The sequence below is a fragment of the Onychomys torridus genome, chromosome 7 (genome assembly GCF_903995425.1).
Source record: "Onychomys torridus chromosome 7, mOncTor1.1, whole genome shotgun sequence".
NCBI classification, from domain to species: domain Eukaryota; kingdom Metazoa; phylum Chordata; class Mammalia; order Rodentia; family Cricetidae; genus Onychomys; species Onychomys torridus.
In genome coordinates this window covers 26,074,082-26,094,453 of record NC_050449.1, presented here as the reverse complement: position 1 = coordinate 26,094,453, position 20,372 = coordinate 26,074,082, and the positions used below count along the sequence as shown (strand labels likewise).

The 20,372-nt window shown below is 44.1% G+C and overlaps 1 protein-coding gene across 8 annotated transcripts in view; it reads right to left on the bottom strand.

The window, feature by feature from the left end:
* Nfrkb (nuclear factor related to kappaB binding protein) overlaps nucleotides 1–20,113 on the bottom strand; it is a 35,569-nt gene extending 15,456 nt beyond the window's left edge. Inside the window, exons 1-16 of one of the 8 annotated variants that reach the window (XM_036192608.1) lie at nucleotides 20,035–20,113; nucleotides 17,666–17,839; nucleotides 14,649–14,850; nucleotides 12,630–12,757; nucleotides 11,098–11,272; nucleotides 10,453–10,590; nucleotides 9,816–9,889; nucleotides 8,940–9,024; nucleotides 8,143–8,317; nucleotides 7,251–7,356; nucleotides 6,541–6,667; nucleotides 6,239–6,304; nucleotides 3,035–3,114; nucleotides 2,888–2,934; nucleotides 1,969–2,029; nucleotides 1,414–1,588 (exon numbers count right to left, since the gene is read on the bottom strand). In XM_036192608.1, coding sequence (XP_036048501.1) covers nucleotides 1,414–1,588; nucleotides 1,969–2,029; nucleotides 2,888–2,934; nucleotides 3,035–3,114; nucleotides 6,239–6,304; nucleotides 6,541–6,667; nucleotides 7,251–7,356; nucleotides 8,143–8,317; nucleotides 8,940–9,024; nucleotides 9,816–9,889; nucleotides 10,453–10,590; nucleotides 11,098–11,272; nucleotides 12,630–12,757; nucleotides 14,649–14,850; nucleotides 17,666–17,800 — 1,774 coding nt within the window. In that variant the 5' untranslated portion in view covers nucleotides 17,801–17,839; nucleotides 20,035–20,113. The remainder of the gene's footprint in view (nucleotides 1–1,413; nucleotides 1,589–1,968; nucleotides 2,030–2,887; nucleotides 2,935–3,034; nucleotides 3,115–6,238; nucleotides 6,305–6,540; nucleotides 6,668–7,250; nucleotides 7,357–8,142; nucleotides 8,318–8,939; nucleotides 9,025–9,815; nucleotides 9,890–10,452; nucleotides 10,591–11,097; nucleotides 11,273–12,629; nucleotides 12,758–14,648; nucleotides 14,851–17,665; nucleotides 17,840–20,034) is intronic. The other 7 variants (XM_036192612.1, XM_036192611.1, XM_036192613.1 and 4 more) reach the window with 7 other exon arrangements.
* Nucleotides 20,114–20,372: the final 259 nt, after the last annotated feature.

Genomic DNA, 20,372 nt, shown 5'->3' with positions numbered 1-20,372 from the left:
GTGGGATACACAAACACATATAGAATATATATTTTTTCGTGAAAACATAAAGTTGGAAGAGCATCTGAGGTGAGGGATGAAGGAGGTGTTGGAGGAGGGAATAAGGGATGGGTTAGACCAAAACAAAATGAATTCATGTACAAAGGGGAAAAGATTCAGTGGTTCTATACATTTGGTTAAAAAAAAAGTAATTTAGCACTTCCTTCAATTATCAACGAACATTATAAATCACATATTGATATTACTGTACTACTGCAACAGAAAGCAATTCAAATCACTTACACTCATCCCCATTGGATGTTACAAAATTTGAAACACCCCCTACTGGGTCCTATCATTCAATATCATTAACAAAACCATAAGTTTTGCATTTAAATTTGTTTTAACAGCTTAATAATTACTGAAACAGGACTTTTGAGGCCAGGCTCATCTACAAAGTGAGTTCTAGGACAGCCAAGACTACACAGAGAAACCCTGTCTCAAAAAAAAAAAAAAAAAAATTTAAACATATAATTCTAATTCTGAGAAGGAGTCTACAGGTCTCACTAGACTACCAAAGGGACTCATAACACAAAGAATTCTTTGTTCTTTTTTTTTTTTTTTTTTTTTGGTTTTTGTTTTTCGAGACAGGGTTTCTCTGTGTAGCTTTGTGCCTTTCCTGGAACTCGCTTGGTAGACCAGGCTGGCCTCGAACTCACAGAGATCCGCATGCCTCTGCCTCCTGAGTGCTGGGATTAAAGGCGTGCGCCACACCGCCCAGCTTTCTCTTATTTTTTTAAAAAGATTTATTTTCATGTGTATTGGTGTTTTGACTACACATGTCTGTATGAAGATGCCAGATTCTTTAGAACTGGAATTAGAGACAGTTGTAAGCTACCATGTGGGTGCTGGGAATTGAGCCTGGGTCCTCTGGAAGCGTTGCCAGTGCTCTTAACCACTAAGCCATCTCCCCAGGCCCGCTTCTTTTATTTTTTGAGACAATACCACTATGTGGCTTCAAACTCACTATGCAGCCTAGGCAGCCTTCAAATTCACAACAGTCCTCTAGTCTCAGCATCCTAAGTACTGAGATTATAGATAGGCATGCATCACCTCTCAGAAAAAAAACAAAAACAAAAAAAAAAAACACCTCTTTAGAGAAGCAAGGTCCTATACTTGATGGGATGACTAGCTCTGAGCAGTTCATCAAGATGAAAAGGACTTCAGAAAGAAGCACTGATTCCTGGCCTCCATCTACCAGGCCAGAATCCACCCTGCCATCTCTTAGATTTGAAAACTTAGGAGACTGACCCTCAATCCTATCAATGGATGGTACATGCGAGGGGTTAAGGTATGGTACAGGAATATAGATTTAATCTGAGGAAAGCTTTGGGGTAAATAGAAGAAATCCCTAGTAATAAATGCACCACATACCCAGAGACAGGATGGTAACATAGGCAGGCCGGTCAGAGCGCAGCAGCGAATGCTCACGAGCCTTGTTGAGGGAGGTCTCCTTGTCAAACACGCCCTTCACTGGCCCCACCACAGACTCAAAGCCATGCATTCGAAAAGTGAATGCCTTATGGGGTTGGCTATACCTGTAGCGCTCCTACCAAGAAAAAAGGCAAAAAACTGCCACGTCAGAATTAGTGGGCTCCTTTCTAGCACGCCCTTGAAATGACGGATCAAATGCGATGTTAAAATAAGGAGGAAACAAGCAATCCCACAAAGAACTATGACCCAACCACAGGGGAAAGACAGTTCTCATAGCTGGTCACCGAGGAAATGGCAAGGAAGCAAAATGCATTTTGCTACCTCGAAGAAAAGGCAGTCAAAAATTTTTCTTTCCCTTTTACCAAATCAGTTCTAGCCCAACAAGCAGCCTCAACCAATGGATTATCTGAGCTGAAGGATGTGAACCCCCAAGGAGATGAGATCAAGGAAAGTCAGGCTCAGTTCGTCTGTCTATACAGCTTCTAAAGAGCTTACCTGCTCTTGAAAAACCTGTTTCTCTTCTCCTGTGCTAGGCCGCACCACATAGTCAGTTCTTCTGGAACATAAAGAATTCTACATCATCTCTGAGAGCAAGGAGGGTCATGGGCCATCTGCCCTTTCTCATGGGAATGTTCCTTCAAAAGTCCTTGACTCCTGTCAATCTACTCTCAAGCTCTTACACAGAAGTCCTGCTGATTTTCCCTACAGTCTTAGGATCCTCAAGTGTTTGGAATAAACAGAAAGAGGGTGGCATCTTTACCTACTGTTTTCAGTATTGCTGAAAAGTCAGCTCAATTTAACAACAAAAATGTCATTTTTGGAGGAAAAAGCATTTCAAGTATGTCTGATGACAAAAGTAGTATTTCTGCCTTCCAAAGAACCTAGAACTTGAGTTCTAAGCCCATTACGTGAATGTGTGTGTGTGTATGTATGTATACGTGTATGTATGTATGTAGGGCTACAGTAAGGATGGGCCTCTGAACAGGCAGGAATCAGGACCATGAGATGACTTAGCCTGAAGAGCACAGCACTAGAGGTCAAAAGATCTGAACTCCAGCCAGGGTCCTGACACCACCTTTACCAAGTCACCGGACTTCATGGCTTTCTTTTTATAAGTCAAATGAGGAACCTGAATTAGATTAATCATTCTCAAGTGGAAACCAGGAAAGTAGGTACACAAGGAAACTGCCCACCTACAAGTAAGCTCTCATCTATCTTTAGACTACTGCAGTCAGAGCCATCCTTACAGAGAAGCATGTGTGCCCTCCTCAAGCATGCTGAGGCTTGAGTCAGTGGACTTCCAGGGTCTCTAAGGTCCACTGCAGCTCAAACACACTCAAGAAGCCAGCAGATTCACAGCAGTAACATTAAGTCATGGCTTTGTGGGAAACACCCACCAAAAGAATATACTCACACTCGAGGGACAGGTGTCATGGCATCTGAGCTGTCTTCATTTTCCTGCTGAAGAAAGGGAAGACATTACCAGGTCCACGGGCTAGACAATTTTTACTAACTTAAAGGATCTATAAAACCCCAAGTCATGAAAAAGCCCATGACATACCTTACAGAAGGTCTGATCTTTGGTTTCTAACCATAGGTGGAAGAGAGCAGCTAATTCCTTTTCATTATCTTGAAACTGACCTGTCGGGTGGTGAGGGTACACACACATAAAAAAAGCAAGACATTTAAACTATTATTCAGAATCCTACCTTCTCTTCACCAGCTCTATCTATGCCAGAAAGAGAACATTTCAGAACCTGTCACTGGTCCTTCCCACATGCTCATGCCACCACCCTCACTGCCTGGACGACTGCCCAGGATGCCATTTTTCAGATCTTTTATTCAACAAGTATTTACAGAGTAGTCACTGTGCACCAGGCATTTGGATGAAGCTGAGACCATGGAATGAATTCACTCTCTGCCCTTCAGAGAAGTCAAGTGAGTAATGTTGTAGGATATTTGTATACTGTGTGAAGGTGTATTGCTGTGATTGGTGTAATAAAAAGCTGAATGGCCAATAGCTAGGCAGGAGGTATAGGCAGGAGTTCAGAGACAGAGAGGGCTCTGGGAAGAAGAAAGGGAGAGGAGACACCAGGAGATGGTGAGCAAGCAGGATATGCAGGAGAGATAAAAGCTCCAAGCCCCATAGCAGAACATAGATTAATAAAAATGGGTTCATTTAAGTTAAAGCAGCTAGTTAGGAACAAACCTAAGCTATAGGCCAAGCTTTCCAAATTAGTAAGAGGCAAAGATTCATAAAAATGGGCACCGGGCGGTAGTGGCGCACGCCTGTAATCCCAGCACTCAGGAGGCAGAGGCAAGTGGATCTCTGTGAGTTCGAGACCAGCCTGGTCTACAGAGCAAGATCCAGGACAGGCACCAAAACTACACAGAGAAACTCTGTCTCGAAAAACCAAAAAAGAATGCTGAGAAAACTGGATATCCACATTTACAAGAATGAAATTAAAGTCACAGCATATACAAAAGCCAAAATGAAATAAAGATTTGATTGCAAAGCTTCAGTTGTAAGAAAACATTTGGAGGGCTGGAGAGATGGCTCAGAGGTTAAGAGCACTGACTACTCTTCCAGAGGTCCTGAGTTTAACTCCCAGCAACCACATGGTGGCTCACAACCATCTGTAATGAGATCTGGTGCCCTCTTCTGGCATGTAGTCATACATGCTGTATACATAAAAAAAAAAAAAAAAAATTTTAGAATGGCCCCATAACCTTGATCTTGGTGAGATTCTTTATATAGACATCAAAAGCAAAGGCCACAATAATGAAAAAAACAAGCAGGACTGCATCAACTCAAAAACTATGCACAGAGAAAACACCAGAAGGAGAAAGGCAATCTACAGAATGGGATAAAATATTTACAAACCACCTATGAGCTAAGAAGTTAATCAAGATGGCACACACCCTTAATCCTAGCACCTGAGAAGCAGAGGCAAGCGGATCTCTTGAGTTTGAGGCCAGCCTGGTATACAGAGCCAGTTCCAGGACAGCCAAGGCTACACAGAGAAATCTTGCCTCAAAAAAAAAGGGGGGGGGGGCGCACTAGAGAGATGGCTTAGTGGTTAAAAGCACTTGCTGCTCTCCCAAAGGACCCAGTGTTCCAGCCTCAGCATCTATACAGCAGCTCACAACTGTCTGCAACTCCAGTTCCAAGATATCCAATGCCTCTTCTGGCATTCTTGAACACCAGGCACACTTACAATGCAGGCAAAACACCCACATGTAAAATAGTAAAATAATTTGCTGAGCGTTGGTATAATATGCCTTTAATCTCAGTTCTTGGGAGGCAGAGGCAGAGGCTGGCAAATCTTCAAGTTCGAGGTCACTGGTCTACCAAGTGAGTTCCAGGACAGCCAGAACTACACAGAGAAACCCTGTCTCAAAAAACCAAAACAAAACAAAACAAAAAAGTTAATAATCAAAATTTCTAAGGAACTTCTACAAATCAATCACAAAAATATAATCACAACTTACTTACAAAAATAGATCAAGATCTGAACAGACATCTTGCCAAAAGACAGCTCACAATAGCCCACAGGTACAGGAAAGGGACTCAGTATCATTAACCACAGAGAAAATCAAAACCACTCACAGTGGTTACTATTTAAAAAGTCGAAGGACCACAAGTATTAGTGAGACCAGCATGGTGGCAGACCTAAACTCCAAGTGCTCGGGAGGGAGAAGCAGGAGGCAGACGTCCGTGAGTTTAAAGCAGGCCTGGTCTACATGGAGAGTTCCAAGGCCAGTTGGGGCTACACAGAAAGACCTGCCTCCAAAAAAAAAAAAAAAAAAAGTGCTGGCAGAAATGTAAACTGATATACTAATATAACCATCATGCAACAGTTATGAAGGCCCTTAAAATTTTTTTAGAAAATTGAACTATGGTCCAGCAATCTCTCTTCTTACCAAAGAAAATTGATATCAAGATCTCACAAGGTTGAGTCATCCCCTCCAATTCCAGTACTTGAGAGTTCAAGGCTATCATCCTAGCTACACAGTAAGTTAAAAGGTCAGCCTGGGCTATATAAGGTCCTGCCCTCAAAACAAAAACACAAAGATCTCAATGATCTGATCTGCACTCTGAGCTCTGCATCATGCCCAACTACCATAATCAACCATGAACTATTGAATCTCCATTCTTCTAGTGAGGCAACTGATGACTGCAGGAGAAACAAGGGGAGGGCAGGCAGAGGATGCCACACTCGTCAGAAATAGTAACTACTTCGGGGGCCATCACAGCTCTCACTGGTCAGTTTCACACACTTCCATCTCCAAATCTCCTTCCTTCTCACTTACAATAGACATGAGCCTGCTGTTGTGGAGCTCCGACCTCCTTCCCATCTACCATCACAAGAGCTGTTCCCGTCTCAGAAATGCGATGACACATTTTCCCTCCTCACCTGGATTTCCCAACCCCTTCTCTCCTATATTCTTCCCATCACTATTTTCTCTCATTTAAAAAAAAAGGAGCTGGGCGGTGGTGGTGCACACCTTTAATCCCAGCACTTGGGAGGCAGAGGCAGGCGGATCTTTGTGAGTTCAAGGCCAGCCTGGTCTACAGAGTGAGATCCAGGAAAGGCACAAAGCTACACAGAGAAACCCTGTCTCGAAAAACCAAGAGAGAGAGAGAGAGAGAGAGAGAGAGAGAGAGAGAGAGAGAGAAAGAAGAGAAGAGAAGAGAAGAGAAGAGAAGAGAAGAGAAGAGAAGAGAAGAGAAAAAACGCCTCCTGGGGCTTATAATACTTACCAAGCAATTTCCACTGCTGAGTTTTCTCTTTGAATTCAACAAATGGAGAGAAACTAGAAGGAACTGCTGCAAGAAATGGACCATATAAACAAAACATACATTAAGACATACACGTAAGAGTGTTAGCCTCAGAATGGCCTGAGCTCTAGGAGAGCTTCTGAGTATTTTTTTGATGTGCCAAGAAAGGAGAAAAAGGATGTATCTGATGCAAATTCACTATCGTACAAATGAGCACCTACAGTTTACTGCAAGAATTCTTTAAACAGAGGGAAAATGATGAAACCTCACAGAAAAGACCTCACCTCGGCTTTCTCCAGCAAGATACTGCAGAGCAGGCAACACCAACTCGGCCCAGTTGGGGGCAGCAGAGAACCAGCTGTTGAGGGAGCTGGATGGAGAAGACTGCCAATCCAAAACCCGATCCTCCAGCTGAGGGAGAGGCAAAGATGGAACTCAATGAAGTTTCTCTTTCCATCAACAATTCCAGGATGTGTCAGAGCAGCAGGGCATGTACATGGTTTGTCAAATGTCCAGTATAAGTTAACTGCAGTACTGAAGGAGGGTCCAGCTGAATTCTACTTCCCTCCAGTGCTGGTCAGCTTTGTCAAATTGACACAAACTAGTCATCTGGGAAGAGAGCGCCTTCCTTGAGGGATAGCCTCTATCTGACTTCAGTGGGCAAATCTGTGAGGCATTCTCTGGCTTAATAACTGGTGTGGGAGGTCCCAGCCCACTATGGATAGCCCACACCTGGGCAGGTGGTCCTGGTTGGTAGAGAGAGCAAGCTGAGTAAGGCATGGGAAGCACGCAAGTAAGCAGCATTCCTCCTTCGTATAACTGCCTTGACTTCCCTTCCTGATGGACTGTGCGCTGAAATAAACCCTTTCCTCCTCCTCCTCCTCAAGTTGCTTTGTCCATGATCTCTATCAAAGCACCAGAAAGGAAGCAGAACCGGAAGCTAGAGACCACTCACAAGCCAGCAAGTGCCAAACTTTAACATCTAAACTCTTACCATAGGAAGGCTAGCCTGACTCTCCAGCAAGATCTCTAACAGAAGAGAGAAAAAACTGGAAAATCGTTCATTGACTCCAAGGCAAGGCTTGATGTCTTCCAGGGGCCTAACAAGAAGGGAAAAAAATGTGTTTGATGTCTGGGCGCCACACAGTAGAAGGGGCGTGCCAACTACTTCAAGTTGTCCTCTGACTTCCACATATACAACATATACACACACGCACACACACACACACAAATAAATGTTACAAAGTGGTTGTTTGTGTTTTTGTTTTTGTTTTTTTTCAATGTAGGAAAAATCAAAATGACCAAGAACACATACCAGATTGGTTCAGGTCCTCTAAGCCTCCTTATAAGCACAAGAACTCAAGAGCTTAAGAAAAGAGAACATGGGCTGGAGAGATGGCTCAGTGATTAAGAGCACTGACTGCTTTTCCAGGGGTCCTGAGTTCAATTCCCAGCAACCACATGGTGGCTTACAACCACTTGTAATGAGATCTGGTGCCCTCTTCTGGCCTGCAGGGACACATGCAGGCAGAATACTGTATACATAATAAATAAATCTTTAAAAAAAAAAAAAAAAGCCGGGCAGTGGTGGCGCATGCCTTTAATCCCAGCACTCAAGAGGCAGAGCCAGGCGGATCTCTGTGAGTTTGAGGCCAGCCTGGGCTACAGAGCTAGTCCAGGACAGGCTCCAAAACTACACAGAGAAACCCTGTCTGGGAAAAAAAAGAAAAAAAAGAAAAGAAAAGAAAAGAGAACATGGTACATTCTCCCAGCAAGATCCCACGGCAGAGTACACACAGTCAGCTTGCACAGGTCCCAAGAATGGACTCAGCCTGTCTTAACTCCCTCCCTCCCGGCACAGCCGGTTATCTCTGTGCCCCACTCACTCTTCCTTGATAGACGGTATTGCCAGTGGAGAGGGGGCCTGTGAGAGAGTTGGGACCCCTTCAGTATTGCTTAGAGGCTCAGCCAGATCCTCCGCCTCAGATTTAATCAACTTTATTTTCTTCTTCTTCTCTTTTTCCTTCACCTTCTTTTTAAGAACAGCCAAATCATATAAGGCTAGGAAGGAAGAAAACACACACATACACACACAACTCAGAAACTGCATTATGAAGTGAGAAGTCTTATCTACATTCACTTTCCCAAAGCCTGTCAAAGACTACTAATAAGATTCTCAGATTTTTTTTGAAAACCAAACTCAGTACATGACTTATAATTTTAACATCTACTGATATGCTGTGCTGATCTGGTTTGATTTCATTTTATTTGAGTATCCATGTGTATGGTACATGTGCATATATATGCATGTTCATGTGCACAAAGAGGCCAGAAGTTGACATGCAACATCTTCCTCAATCACTCTCCACTTTGTTTACTGAAGCAGGGTCTCTCTAGTCTAGCCAGTCCACTTGCCCAGGAGATGTCCTTTCGGCCTCCAGAGTACTGGGACGACAGCAGGCTGTGACACTTACCCAGCTTTTACATGGGTACTTGGGGTATAAACTCAGGTCTTCACACTCACACAGCAAGTACTGTATCCACTGAGCCCTCTCCCCATACCTTTCTGTGCTAATTTCAAATTCAGAGGGTGGTTCCACTTATTTTCGTCACATACAGACAGTATGTCATACAGCGACGTCCTAAGTCAGGTGAAGGGATCTGGGGGTCCACAGTCTTTTACCTGCTAGAGAGCCCTTCCTGCCGGCATTTACTCGAGTCATGACGTCACTGAGGGTCAGATCCCCTGTCACAAGGTCCGGGTGGTCCTAGATACAACATCAGAGACCTGGTTAGAGAAGTCCAAAAAGAATCCCGAATTGACGGCGACTGTCAATTTACCTACAGATACAGTATTTCAGGGACACCTAAGGTAATCATGTTGAATTAAAATACAGAGAAATACCAACTACTGCTCTTCACAGTGGGGCACAGAAAAACCTGGCCCCCCCTTCTGCTATAGGGCAGCTACAGTTCATAAAGCCCTGCATTCTTATTTCCCATGCTCATCAGGTAATTTTAATACTACTATACTTTACAAGTCTGAAAGTAAGATGATGAGGACTCAAGAGGTCTGCCTGCTATCAGTATAAGTGGAGAAGACACAAAGAACTCAATTCTCCCTCCCTCATCTTCCCACTTCACCCCTCTGCCTCAGACAGCTGTCTTGGCCACCTTGGTGTGCCTTTACAATGAAATGTCAATGGAGGCACAACAAAAGGGAAGAGCACCAAGTTTGACTCTTGGCTCTGCCACTTACTGGTTCCAGGACCAAGGATAAACACAGCCTCTGGGAATGAGGGGTGGTCATGATTCATTCACACACCAGTGTAACCACAAAGACTAAAGGAAGTTCACATTGTCAACCATGCCTTGCAAAGCCAAAGCACCTGACTGGCCCCTCACACCTCTGATGCTAAGTAACCTGCCTTGCTGCTCCTGTCTCTGACAGTGATAACAAAACAACACAATGCAGACGGTGACTACCACTGTCTCAGGACAGACAAACCAAAAGCGTCAGATTGAAAATTATGAATGGCCACTCCCACCGCAATCTTACTGGTTGATGTTTCCGCTTCTCATGGTGCTTCTTTAACATTATCTTCAGGTCACTGTCACCCAGCTCTATTTTATCTGAAAGTAAATGAACCAAACCACATGGACCAGATCATTCACTACAATGGTGCTCTAATTTGTAAACATTCTGCTTAGTCAAACATTCAAAAGCATGCTACTTCTGATTCTGTGTAGTATAAGCAGAAAAGTCTTCACACAGTTCCAGGATCAGTATTCCATCATTTCTCTATACACTGCACAATAAGTGACTTCAATTATGTAGCAGACCCACAAGCATACTCAATAGGTTTGGCATTCTCCTGTTTCCTATTCCAAATTCAAGGAATTTGTCTTTACAGCCTAGGGAGTTGTTATGGGTCTGGTTGCACATTCTATTGCTGGTTCAAGCAAAATAGTGCTTTTTTAGCCCAAAATAGCAACTGATCAGCTCCTGAAGATAATTTCAAAATAAAGGAAAGCAGGGAAGCCTACCTCCAGATGGTAACAGTACTACGTGGTCCCACACTTCTCCAAATCTCACTTCTAAGCAGCAGCGCTGTTTCCTGTCCCCCCTCCCTATGGGCTCTCACTTTCTACACCATGATGCCTTGGAACTGCAGGAGCATCAGCTCACTTCTCACCTGCAGTTTTCATATCCGCAGTGGAAAGCGTGGGCACCACCCTCAGGGGCACCGCAGGACTAGGAGAACGTGCTGGAGAGCTTGGGAGCCATGAGCTGAGATCTTCAAAAGAAAATTGTTCTTGTAAATCCAACGTGGCTGTGGACTCCAATAGGGGAGATTGGGTAAGTGGCCATTTGGGCTGAACAGGGCTAAGCCAACAACATGGAGGCCAGGGTTCCACACTCCTTTCTGACCCTTCCCCAGATGAGCTGGAGCACACTTAGGTCATTTAAACGGCTCTTCCAGGAGAGAGACTTCAACAGAGTGATGGGGTCGCATTGCAGCAGGCCAACAGTCACTACTACTCTCCTGTAAGGGGAAAAGCAGTTCTCTCAAGTGGCACAATGGGACCAGAGGAAAGACCCTGTCCTGCAGGGATCTGTCCAAGATGTTCTCATCTAACCTAAGTGCCACAGGAGCACAAGAGTAAAGAGGGCATGTAGTCACTCTTCAGTACAATGTCTCAGCAACTCAACCACCAAGAGCTGGCGAGTCCCTCTCCACCCCCATACAAGACAACTCAGAGGGCTCCTTTATTGGGAAATGCATGGCTACCACTGGCTCCAGGACCCTGGACCCCCAGAAGGACCCAAAGACACTCACCCTCTTCGTCAGAGGACAGCGCGGTGTCACCACACTCCTCCTTCACTTCCCGCAAGACCTTCAAGTAGCGCTGCTGGGTCCGCCACTCCCGCTCTTCGGGGCTTCGGGATGGTGAATGGCGCTTGTGGCGAAAGGGAAGAGCCGGGCCACTCCTGCGAGCCATTTCCAACAAATCCTATCAAGAGACCAGATGAAGGGCCAGGCCATCGTCAAATCTTACTCTCTGGATAGTCTGCAAGTCCAGGTTTTTATTCTCTGCAGTGTTAAAAAGCCTAGGTCTCCCAACAACAAGGAAATACACCATATTTGATCATGTACAAAGGAAAAGGATCTAAATTACTTAGTTTGATCATTCAGTGACATGAAGACACAAATTCTGAAATTCCCTGAGCGCCAGTACAACAGTCCAAGGGGATCAGCTACCCTGCCTCTCGCCAGCAGAGACCGAAGCCCAAGAACAGCTGAAAATAACTTCATAAAATCATTTCATCTACACAGGAGCTTCGTGATAAACCAAAGTTTGTTTACAACTGTGTTTTATCCCAAAACATATATACAAGGATTCCAGAACTCTGACAAAAATCTGAAATTCAAAATACTTCTGGTTGTACCTTGCCAGGCAGTGGTGGCACACGCCTTTAATCCCAGCACTCAGGAGGCAGAGGCAGATGGATCTGTGAGTTCAAGGCAAGCATCAACTACAGAGCTAGTTCTAGAACAGCCAGGGCTCTACACACACACACACACACACACACACACACACACACACACACACACACACACACAAACTTGCCCCCAACCCCCCAAAAAAATTTTTGAAAAAAGGAAAAAAAAGAAACACTCAACTGGAATGACATGGCAAAAAATACCCAATCTTGTGTTGGTCTGCTTCACTCAGAATTAAACTAAACACCAAGTATCTCTATACTAAATCTCAAGGAACAATTTAAAGAAATTATAACAGGGCCAGCAAGATGGCTTAGAAGGTGAAGACATTTGCCACCAAGCCTGACAAGTTTGATCACAGGACCTAGCCACATGACAAGAGAGAACAGAGTCCAGGAAGTTGCCCACTAAGTGCCGCACGTGCTCTGTGGCACACGCACACCCACACATATGCACACACTTGCACACAAATTAAGGAAATAAAAATGCAATAAAGTTAAGAACTACTAATAACTCTGCCTCAGAGAATTATTATCAAACTGGAAGAGATCATGAGGCCACCAAATTCTGTGACAGAGGCCAGTATGTACTTGCATATGGATTCCAAGAGCATCCTAGATATCCTCAATAGCCCATGATGAGGGTGGATCCCTTAGCTTTTCTTTGTAAATACTGATTCGAAGAAGAACTTTGTTTTTCGTGTTTCAACATCTCTGAAATCTAAACAATTGCTCCTACGAGAATAAGGAAAAGCCCAACTTTTGGTAGTGGTCTTTTTTGGCTTTTGCATCAGAACCACTATTTGATGTTACGATGCTTGACAGGCCCCTGGCCACGTTGCATACCTAGTTCTGAGCATTACTTACACTTCTGGAAGCAAGAATCTGTTTGAGCAGCCGATGGAAATACTGCTGTTGGGAGTTGAGATACCGCTTGTACTGTGACTTGAAGCAGAGCTGACGATACTTGACCACCTCAGGATTAAAGTGTCCATCTTAAAAACACAGGTACAACTGTATGCATCAGTCCACACATACGTAATGAGTACACAAGAGATGTGGTTGTAGCACAGAAAGAAAAAAATGACTAGGAGACTCAAGAGAGACCCAAAAATAAATGAATGGTAGAAAACAATGGCAGCTCAATTAAGTAAGGCTGGAAACCATAGTAACCACAGTAACACAATTATCTTCAGCAAAACCAGGAGTGAAATACAGTATCAGTCAGAGAAATACACAAAAATCTGTCTCCGCCTCCATAACTTATCTGTATACTTACCACACAAGCATCCTATGGGTTGGGGGGTGGGGGGAGATAGCAGCACTGCCCACTTAACATAAGGGCACTTATGTAGCCTCTAAATCCTGCCAGGGAACCTACTCCGTTTTGCATGAGGGAAGACAGTGTCCTCCCACCAGAGACCTGAGCCACAGTGAAATAGAATGCTACCAAGCAATGGAAAACTTTTTCTTAAACTAATAACCCATCAAAGAAGAGAAGCAGCTTTGTAAAGTGGTGTGCCTATCACCCCAGCTATTTGGAAAGCCGGGTAAGAGGATTATAAGCCCAGGTTAGGGCCACTCTGGACAACAAGGTGAGGACTGTTACAAAAATAAAGGGTCTTGGGCTGCAGATCAATAGCATATGCATGTGAGAATTCCAATACCACCCATTAAAAAAAATAAAATGAGCTAGGCAATAGTGGTGCACACCTTTAATCCCAGCACCTGGGAGGCAGAGGCAGGTGGGTGATCACTGTGACTTTGAGGCCAGCATGATCTCCACAGAGAGTTCCTGGCTAGGCCAGCCAGGACTACATAGTAAGAGAGCTCTTGCCTTAAAAAAGAAAAAAGGTAGCAGACATCACTTAACTAAATGACCAAGGTGGCATTACCAAAGATGGAAAACTGATACCATGTTCCTCTGAAATGGTATAATGGAAAGGAAGGAAATTTCCCATTCTAACCAAAAGCATGTGACACAAACATAGTGTAAAGTAACAAGAAAACAAATTCCCAGGAAGCAGGACAGTGTACAACAAAAATGTGCTGGGCTCTTCAAAAAAGCCAGTGTCCAGAAAGGGAAAAAAAAAAAAAAACCCTCCATACACAGAACTAAACAGACACAAAACTAAAACAAACTGCATGTTCCCTGAGTACTTTACGAATTTAAACAGCAACTTACAAAGACATTTCAAGAGTAGTTAAGAAGACAAAAGTGGCCAGGCAGTGGTGGCGCATGCCTTTAATCACAGCACTTGGGAGGAAGAGGCAGGGTGAGTTCAAGGCCAGCCTGGTCTACAGAGTGAGATCCAGGACAGCCAGGGCTACACAGTGAAACCCTGTCTTGAAAAACCAAAAAGAAAAGAAAAGCAAGGAATATTCTATATTATTCACTCAGTGTAAATTCTTACAGTCAGCTAACAGGACTGTTATGTAGGAGGGTGTCCTTTGTAAAAAGATACACACGCTAAGACAGGAGTGGTGGCTGTGTGTGAGATCCCAGGCATGCTAAAGCAAACAAACTATGCTAACTCAAAGGCAGCTCAGGCTACACAGTGAGACCCCATCTTTCAAAGAGAAAGGTATACATGGTGGTGAGATGTCATGCTTTTTTTTTTTTTTTCCAAAAGTTTAAAAATTAGTCATAAAGATCTTTAGGATGCTGGAAATGTTTTATTTCTTATGATGGTTACACAGCTAAGTTCTAGTATGTATTGTCTATCATAAATCAATACAATCCTATTTTTTAAAAATAGCACAGGCAGCAAATAAATACATAAAACCACTCTCCTCAGAGGTCACATCAGTACTTGAAAATGAAAGGCATGTGCGCCTAAATGAATGTGTACTCAATCCTATCAAAGCAAAACACGAGCTACAGACCTCGGAAGAGCTTCTGGGCAATGTGCAGAGGGTTTCCAAAGCGGAAGTTCTCCCCACTGAACAGGGCAAGGATGAGCTCATTCTGCTGCTCCACACTGTCTGTAGGAAACTGAGGCAGAAACTGCTGGAGATGTTCACGCTGAGAGTCACTTAGTACTTCCTGCCATGTGGAGAGGCTGACGACGTCAAAGAATATCTCAGGCTGGGAGAATTTGGAGAAAGAGAAAGCAACAGATAAATATGCACTTAATGTTTTGTATCTATGCAGCCAAATTCACAGAACATAAAATTTACCATTTTATCACTATTAGGCACACAGTGAAGGAGTTTTAAGTATATTCACATTTCTTATGTAACCATCATTATGATCCTCAAGTTTTTGTAAACAGACTAAAATTCTAATGATCTTGACTCAATTCTAAAAATCAGAGATTAGCTGCCTACAGTAGCACCTACCTGTAATCCTAGTACTTGGAAGGCAGAGGAACGAGGATTGTGAGTTCAAGTCCAGCCTGGGCTGCATGGCAAGAACCTATCTCAAAACAAAACAAGAGTTTACTAAAGACAGTACAAACTACAACATAGCAATACATAATCCAGAGGAAAATTAGCAAAGAGAGAAGTCCATTTGGAAGCCATCTCTGCCAACAGGGTATAATGGCAGCCATGTGAATTCAATTTAAAATAAGATGAAAGAAAAAATTATGGGGTTGGGGATTTAGCTCAGTGGTAGAGCGCTTGCCTAGCAAGCACAAGGCCCTGGGTTCGATCTTCAGCTCTGGAAAAAAAAAAAAATTGGGGGCTGGAGAGATGGCTCAGAGGCTGTTCTTCCAGAGGTTCTGAGTTCAATTCCCAGCAGCTACATGATGGTTCACAACCATCTGCAATGAAATCTGGTACCCTCTTCTGAGCTGCAGAGAGGCAGGCAGAACACTATATGCATAATAAATAAAACTTTTAAAATTTTATTTGGGAAAGGGTGTCTACTAAGAAGAGGTGACTAAAAAGAATAAAAAAAGAGAGGAAGTAGGATTGGCTTCCATTTTTTAATTAATATATATTTTATTTTACTTTGAGATATGTAGCCTTGACTGCCTAAAACTTGCTATGTAGACCAAACTGGCTTTGAACTCACAGAGATCCACCTGACTCTGCCTCCCAAGTGCTGGGATTAGAGGTGTGCACCAAGCTCAGCATGGACTTCATTTCTATTCACTCGCTATATACTGGATGTGTATGTACCAAATAATGAGCTTAACACAAAGTTACAAAGTAGTTTAAGAACGGTTACTATTCAGAAGTACAAAGCTCAAGAATGTCTACCCTAGATAATATTAAGATAGTTAAAAGGATCGGAAAGGGAAAAAATATGCTGGAAAGAGTTAGAACAATGTCAAAGAAGCAACAGAATCAACAGCAAAGAAGAATAATTATCAATTGGGGAAATGAAGAAATAATGAAGGCAAGACAGAGAAAAATACATAGGAGCTTAAATGGCATTAATTCTGTATACCCTAGGTGGCAGTTACAGTTTTAGGACAGACAGAACCTATTGTTTTATGATGGTTTCATTTTTAAGATGGTCTTGAATTAGTGAGCTCAAATGACCTTTCTGCCTCAGCTCCTAAGTAGGTAAAAATACTGGTGAATGCCGGGCAGTGGTGGCGCACACCTTTAATCCCAGCACTCAGGAGGCAGAGCCAGGCAGATCTCCGAGTTCGAGGCCAGCCTGGTCTACAAAGCGAGTTCCAGGACAGGCGCAAAGCTATACACAGAAAAACCCTGTCTCGAAAACCAAAAAAAAACAAAAAACAAAAAACAAAACTGGTGAATGCCACTCATACCCACAGACATGCATATTTTATCATTGCTTTAAATACATATACATATATAAGTGTGCCTATACACAGGTATTTGTTTATATACTCTTATCTGTGATTTTTTTTTTTTTTTTTTTAGTTAACAGCTTCGGGCAATGTTTGATTGGACCAAGTTGAGGAAAGGTTTGACGGTAGACAGAGGGACACAAACCTTTTAGATAATTATGACTTTACGCCGACAACAAAACAGAGCCATGGAAATTTAAGCAGGAAACGACAAGATAATTCAACCACCAAATACCCTTTCATGAATATATCCAATCACCTTAGACTTGATAGCTATTTTTTTTTTTTTTGCATTCAATTTTAGTTTTAGCATCTAACCACATCTAGTATGAATCAGGTATGTAATAAAATAAGCATCTGATGATAGGATGGGTGTCATAAAGAAATTTCCTTGAAAGAGTACACAAAGAAAACACAAATAAAGGCTGGAGATGAAGCTCAGTTGGCAGAGCGCTTGGATCTATCTGGGTTGGGGACGTAGCTTAGTCATCAGAATGTCTACCACGCACAAAGCCATGGGTTCTAGTCTCAGTACCACAGGAACCAAGCATGGTGGTATGCATCTATAACCCCAGTGCTTGGGATAAAGAAGGATCCCAAGTTCAAGGTCACCATCACCTACATGATAAAAGTCAAAGTTAACCTGGGCTATGAGAGAGGGAGAGAGAGCACAGGCAGATACTCTCTTAACAGGTGGTAGCCTCCTTACCAATGATGACAATACATCTGAGCTGTGAAAGTAGTCAGGGCAAGCTGATGTTCTATCCCAAGCCACATACTACTCCTGGCCAGATGGTTACCTTATGGACAAATACAAGTCTGGGTTTGTTTACCAATTCACAACAGGGAAACCACTTGAACGGAAACATAATTCTGCTCTTCAAATCGTCAACCTATTTTTCTAATTAGTGAAAATTATCTGTTATAATCAGGTTTACTTATATCATGCTACTATTATTCTGACTTGTTGATCAAACATGTAGTCTACAGCTTATACTAACTATACTTTAAAAAGCAGTAATGGAACACTTGCTGAAATGTGGAGAACAAAAGGGAGCAAGAAAGGCAGAGGTGAAGAGGAAAGAATTCAGAAGAGGGGAGGGGAACGGTCGCAACAATGTTACCACTCACATCCTCCAGAAGGTCTTCAGGCAGACTAACCCTGGTACCACCCAGAAGGCAGTCTTCCATGATCCGTGTACCATGACCATCTCCACAGGGACCCAGTTCTAGGGGATCTGTCAGCATGTGATCCAAGGAATCCATTGTTTCTTCTCCACAGGTATTCTACATAAAAGTAAGCACCTGAGACAGAAAAGCAGAGATCTGGTTAATGCTAATATTCCATCTCAAATCTCGTTTTTTTTAAAGCAAGTGTAGGGGCTCATTCTGGACCCCAAATGGCCTGGAATTCACATCGTAGTCCAGGCCGGCCTCAAACATGCAACAATCTCTCTGCCTCAGCATCCAAGCACCAGGATTACAGAGTGAGTTGTCATCCCTGGCTCCAACCTCTTCTTACATCTCATCCTTTTCTCTAACCATGCTGCTGTCCTCCCTCCCTCCAACACCCCATTCCACCGAGTTTTCAAGTCTTACCTTGTAAGACTTCTCAAAATGCTTTTACAGCAACTCCTAAATTCTTAGGTTTCTTACACTTTCATTTTATAGAAGACTAGGACTCAGGAACTGAGTGATGAACAAACCAGACATGATGAATCAAGTGCAGAATCCCAGCACTCAGGAGGCTGAGGCAGGAGGATCACAAGTTCCAGGACACATGAGGCCATATAAAAAATTAAAAAAAAAAAAAAACCCACAATAAATAAATGATGGATCACGGCCCATAACTACAATTTCCAAGGTCAGTAATCTATTAGAACATAATTTCTTTAGTAACCGCTAAGTTTTTAGAAAGTTCACTATCCATGTGCAGAACTGGCAAGAGACCTCAATGGGTAAAAGTGCATGCCACACAAACCTGATGACCTGAGTTTGATCCCTAGGTCCCACCACAGAAGGAAATAACAAACTCCTGAAAGTTGTACACACACACACACACACACACACACACACACACACACACACACACACAAATTCCCAAGGCTCCAATCAACAGACCGTTAGAACTAGTTGTCAGGTTTTTTTGTTTTTTTTTTCATCTTTCCTGTAATAACCGAACAGGGCTGACCACCCTTTTTACAAAACTAAATACAAGAACATATCTAGAGAGCATCTCCCAAAGCTGGAATCAGGTGTATAAACTGAGGCCACAGCTCACACAGTGCCAACCCAGTGAACTCACCCTACATGGATTGGATCCATTCTTACTCCCGACTACCAACAAACAGACCAAAAAGCACTCAAAAAAAAAAAAAAAAGAAAAAAAGAAAAGAAAAAAGAAAAAAAGAAAAAAATCGAAAGATGAACTGGACTTAACAGTTTTCTACCCTTGGGTTGTCACTAATCTGTGACATCTTACCTCACCAGGTGTCAGGCTCCTTCCCTAAAGGGAGGAGGAGTTGAGCCGGGACCTCCCTACCATTATTCCCACTCTTGGAGTCTTACAGTGAAGAATCTGCAGCTAAATAGGTTTACCTAACTTTGAAGACCCTTCCCACCTCCCAAGTTCTCAAAGAGCAGGCCGCCGCTTTTCTGCGAAATGATTTCAAGTTCTGAAAATATTTCAGACCTAGGAAAGATACAGTGTTACTCGGACGAAACTGCGGTTCCCCAGGCAACTGTGCGATCACTACATCTTCAGCACAGTGAAAGGCGGGCATCCTGAATGCATGTGATGTATTCACTAAATCCCCGAGGAAGGTGAAACAGGAACAAGACGCTTGCTTGCACTTAACAAAACTTCAAAACAAGAAAAAGAAGAAGAAGAAAAAAAAAAGTAGAAGCAACCTGATGCTTAGAACAAAATCCTCTTAACGTAAGCGGCACGGCACAGCCGGCAGTCAGGACCTCAACTGACAGGTGCACAGTTTACACAACTCTCTCAAAAGCTCCTTCCGATGCCGACGGCTGGTTAGGCTAAACGCAGTATTACCTAGTGACAACCTCTGCCTTGCCACTTACTCCACACAAGAACTCAAGATACGAAACGCAGGCGGCGACCAGCGAGCTGGAACCCCGGAAGCCGTGGATTCCTAAGTCTTGGGGTGTCCCCGACTTCCTCGCCGATCAGGAAGGCCTCGGCTCTGCACCTGGGCTAGCCTACCCTCCAGACCCTCGCGAGGCACCGGCCAGCCAGGCTCTCGGGCCCTAGTCCCCGCTCGCCAGCCCCACCTGCGCGCCGGGCGCCGCGGCCCCGCCCCCCCCCCACCCGTCCTCACCCTAACCCTCGCCCACCCGGCTGCCGCAGGCCCACGCGTGGGGCTCGCCGCGCGCCTCCGGGGACGGAGATCGCGGAGCCCCACTTCTTCCCTTCGCCCCGGCTCCTTCCCTTCAGCCGGCACCCTCCAATCCCCGACGCCCGGGCACCCCCCCCTCACCTCAGCCCTGTCCGCGGGTCTCACCCGCTGGCTCGTCCGGCCGCGGGCTCCCGGACGCGCTCGCTCCCGCAAGGCCTCTGGGTGCGCGCACGCTCCGGGCTCCGGCAGCGGAAGGGGCGGGACCTGTGAGGCGTAACCTGAAAGGCGGGGCGGGGCGTAGTGAGCAGGGCGGGCTGGGGTGGAGCCTGGGGCAGCACCTGAACAGCTCCGCACCGGTCGCGTTCGTCCCTTCCACCGGCTTTCTCATCCCATTCACTGGCTCCTAAACAGGAGCACAGCATGACCAGGCGCTGTGCTAACTAACCACTTGTGTGACAAAATTTCTCCTCGGACACGCA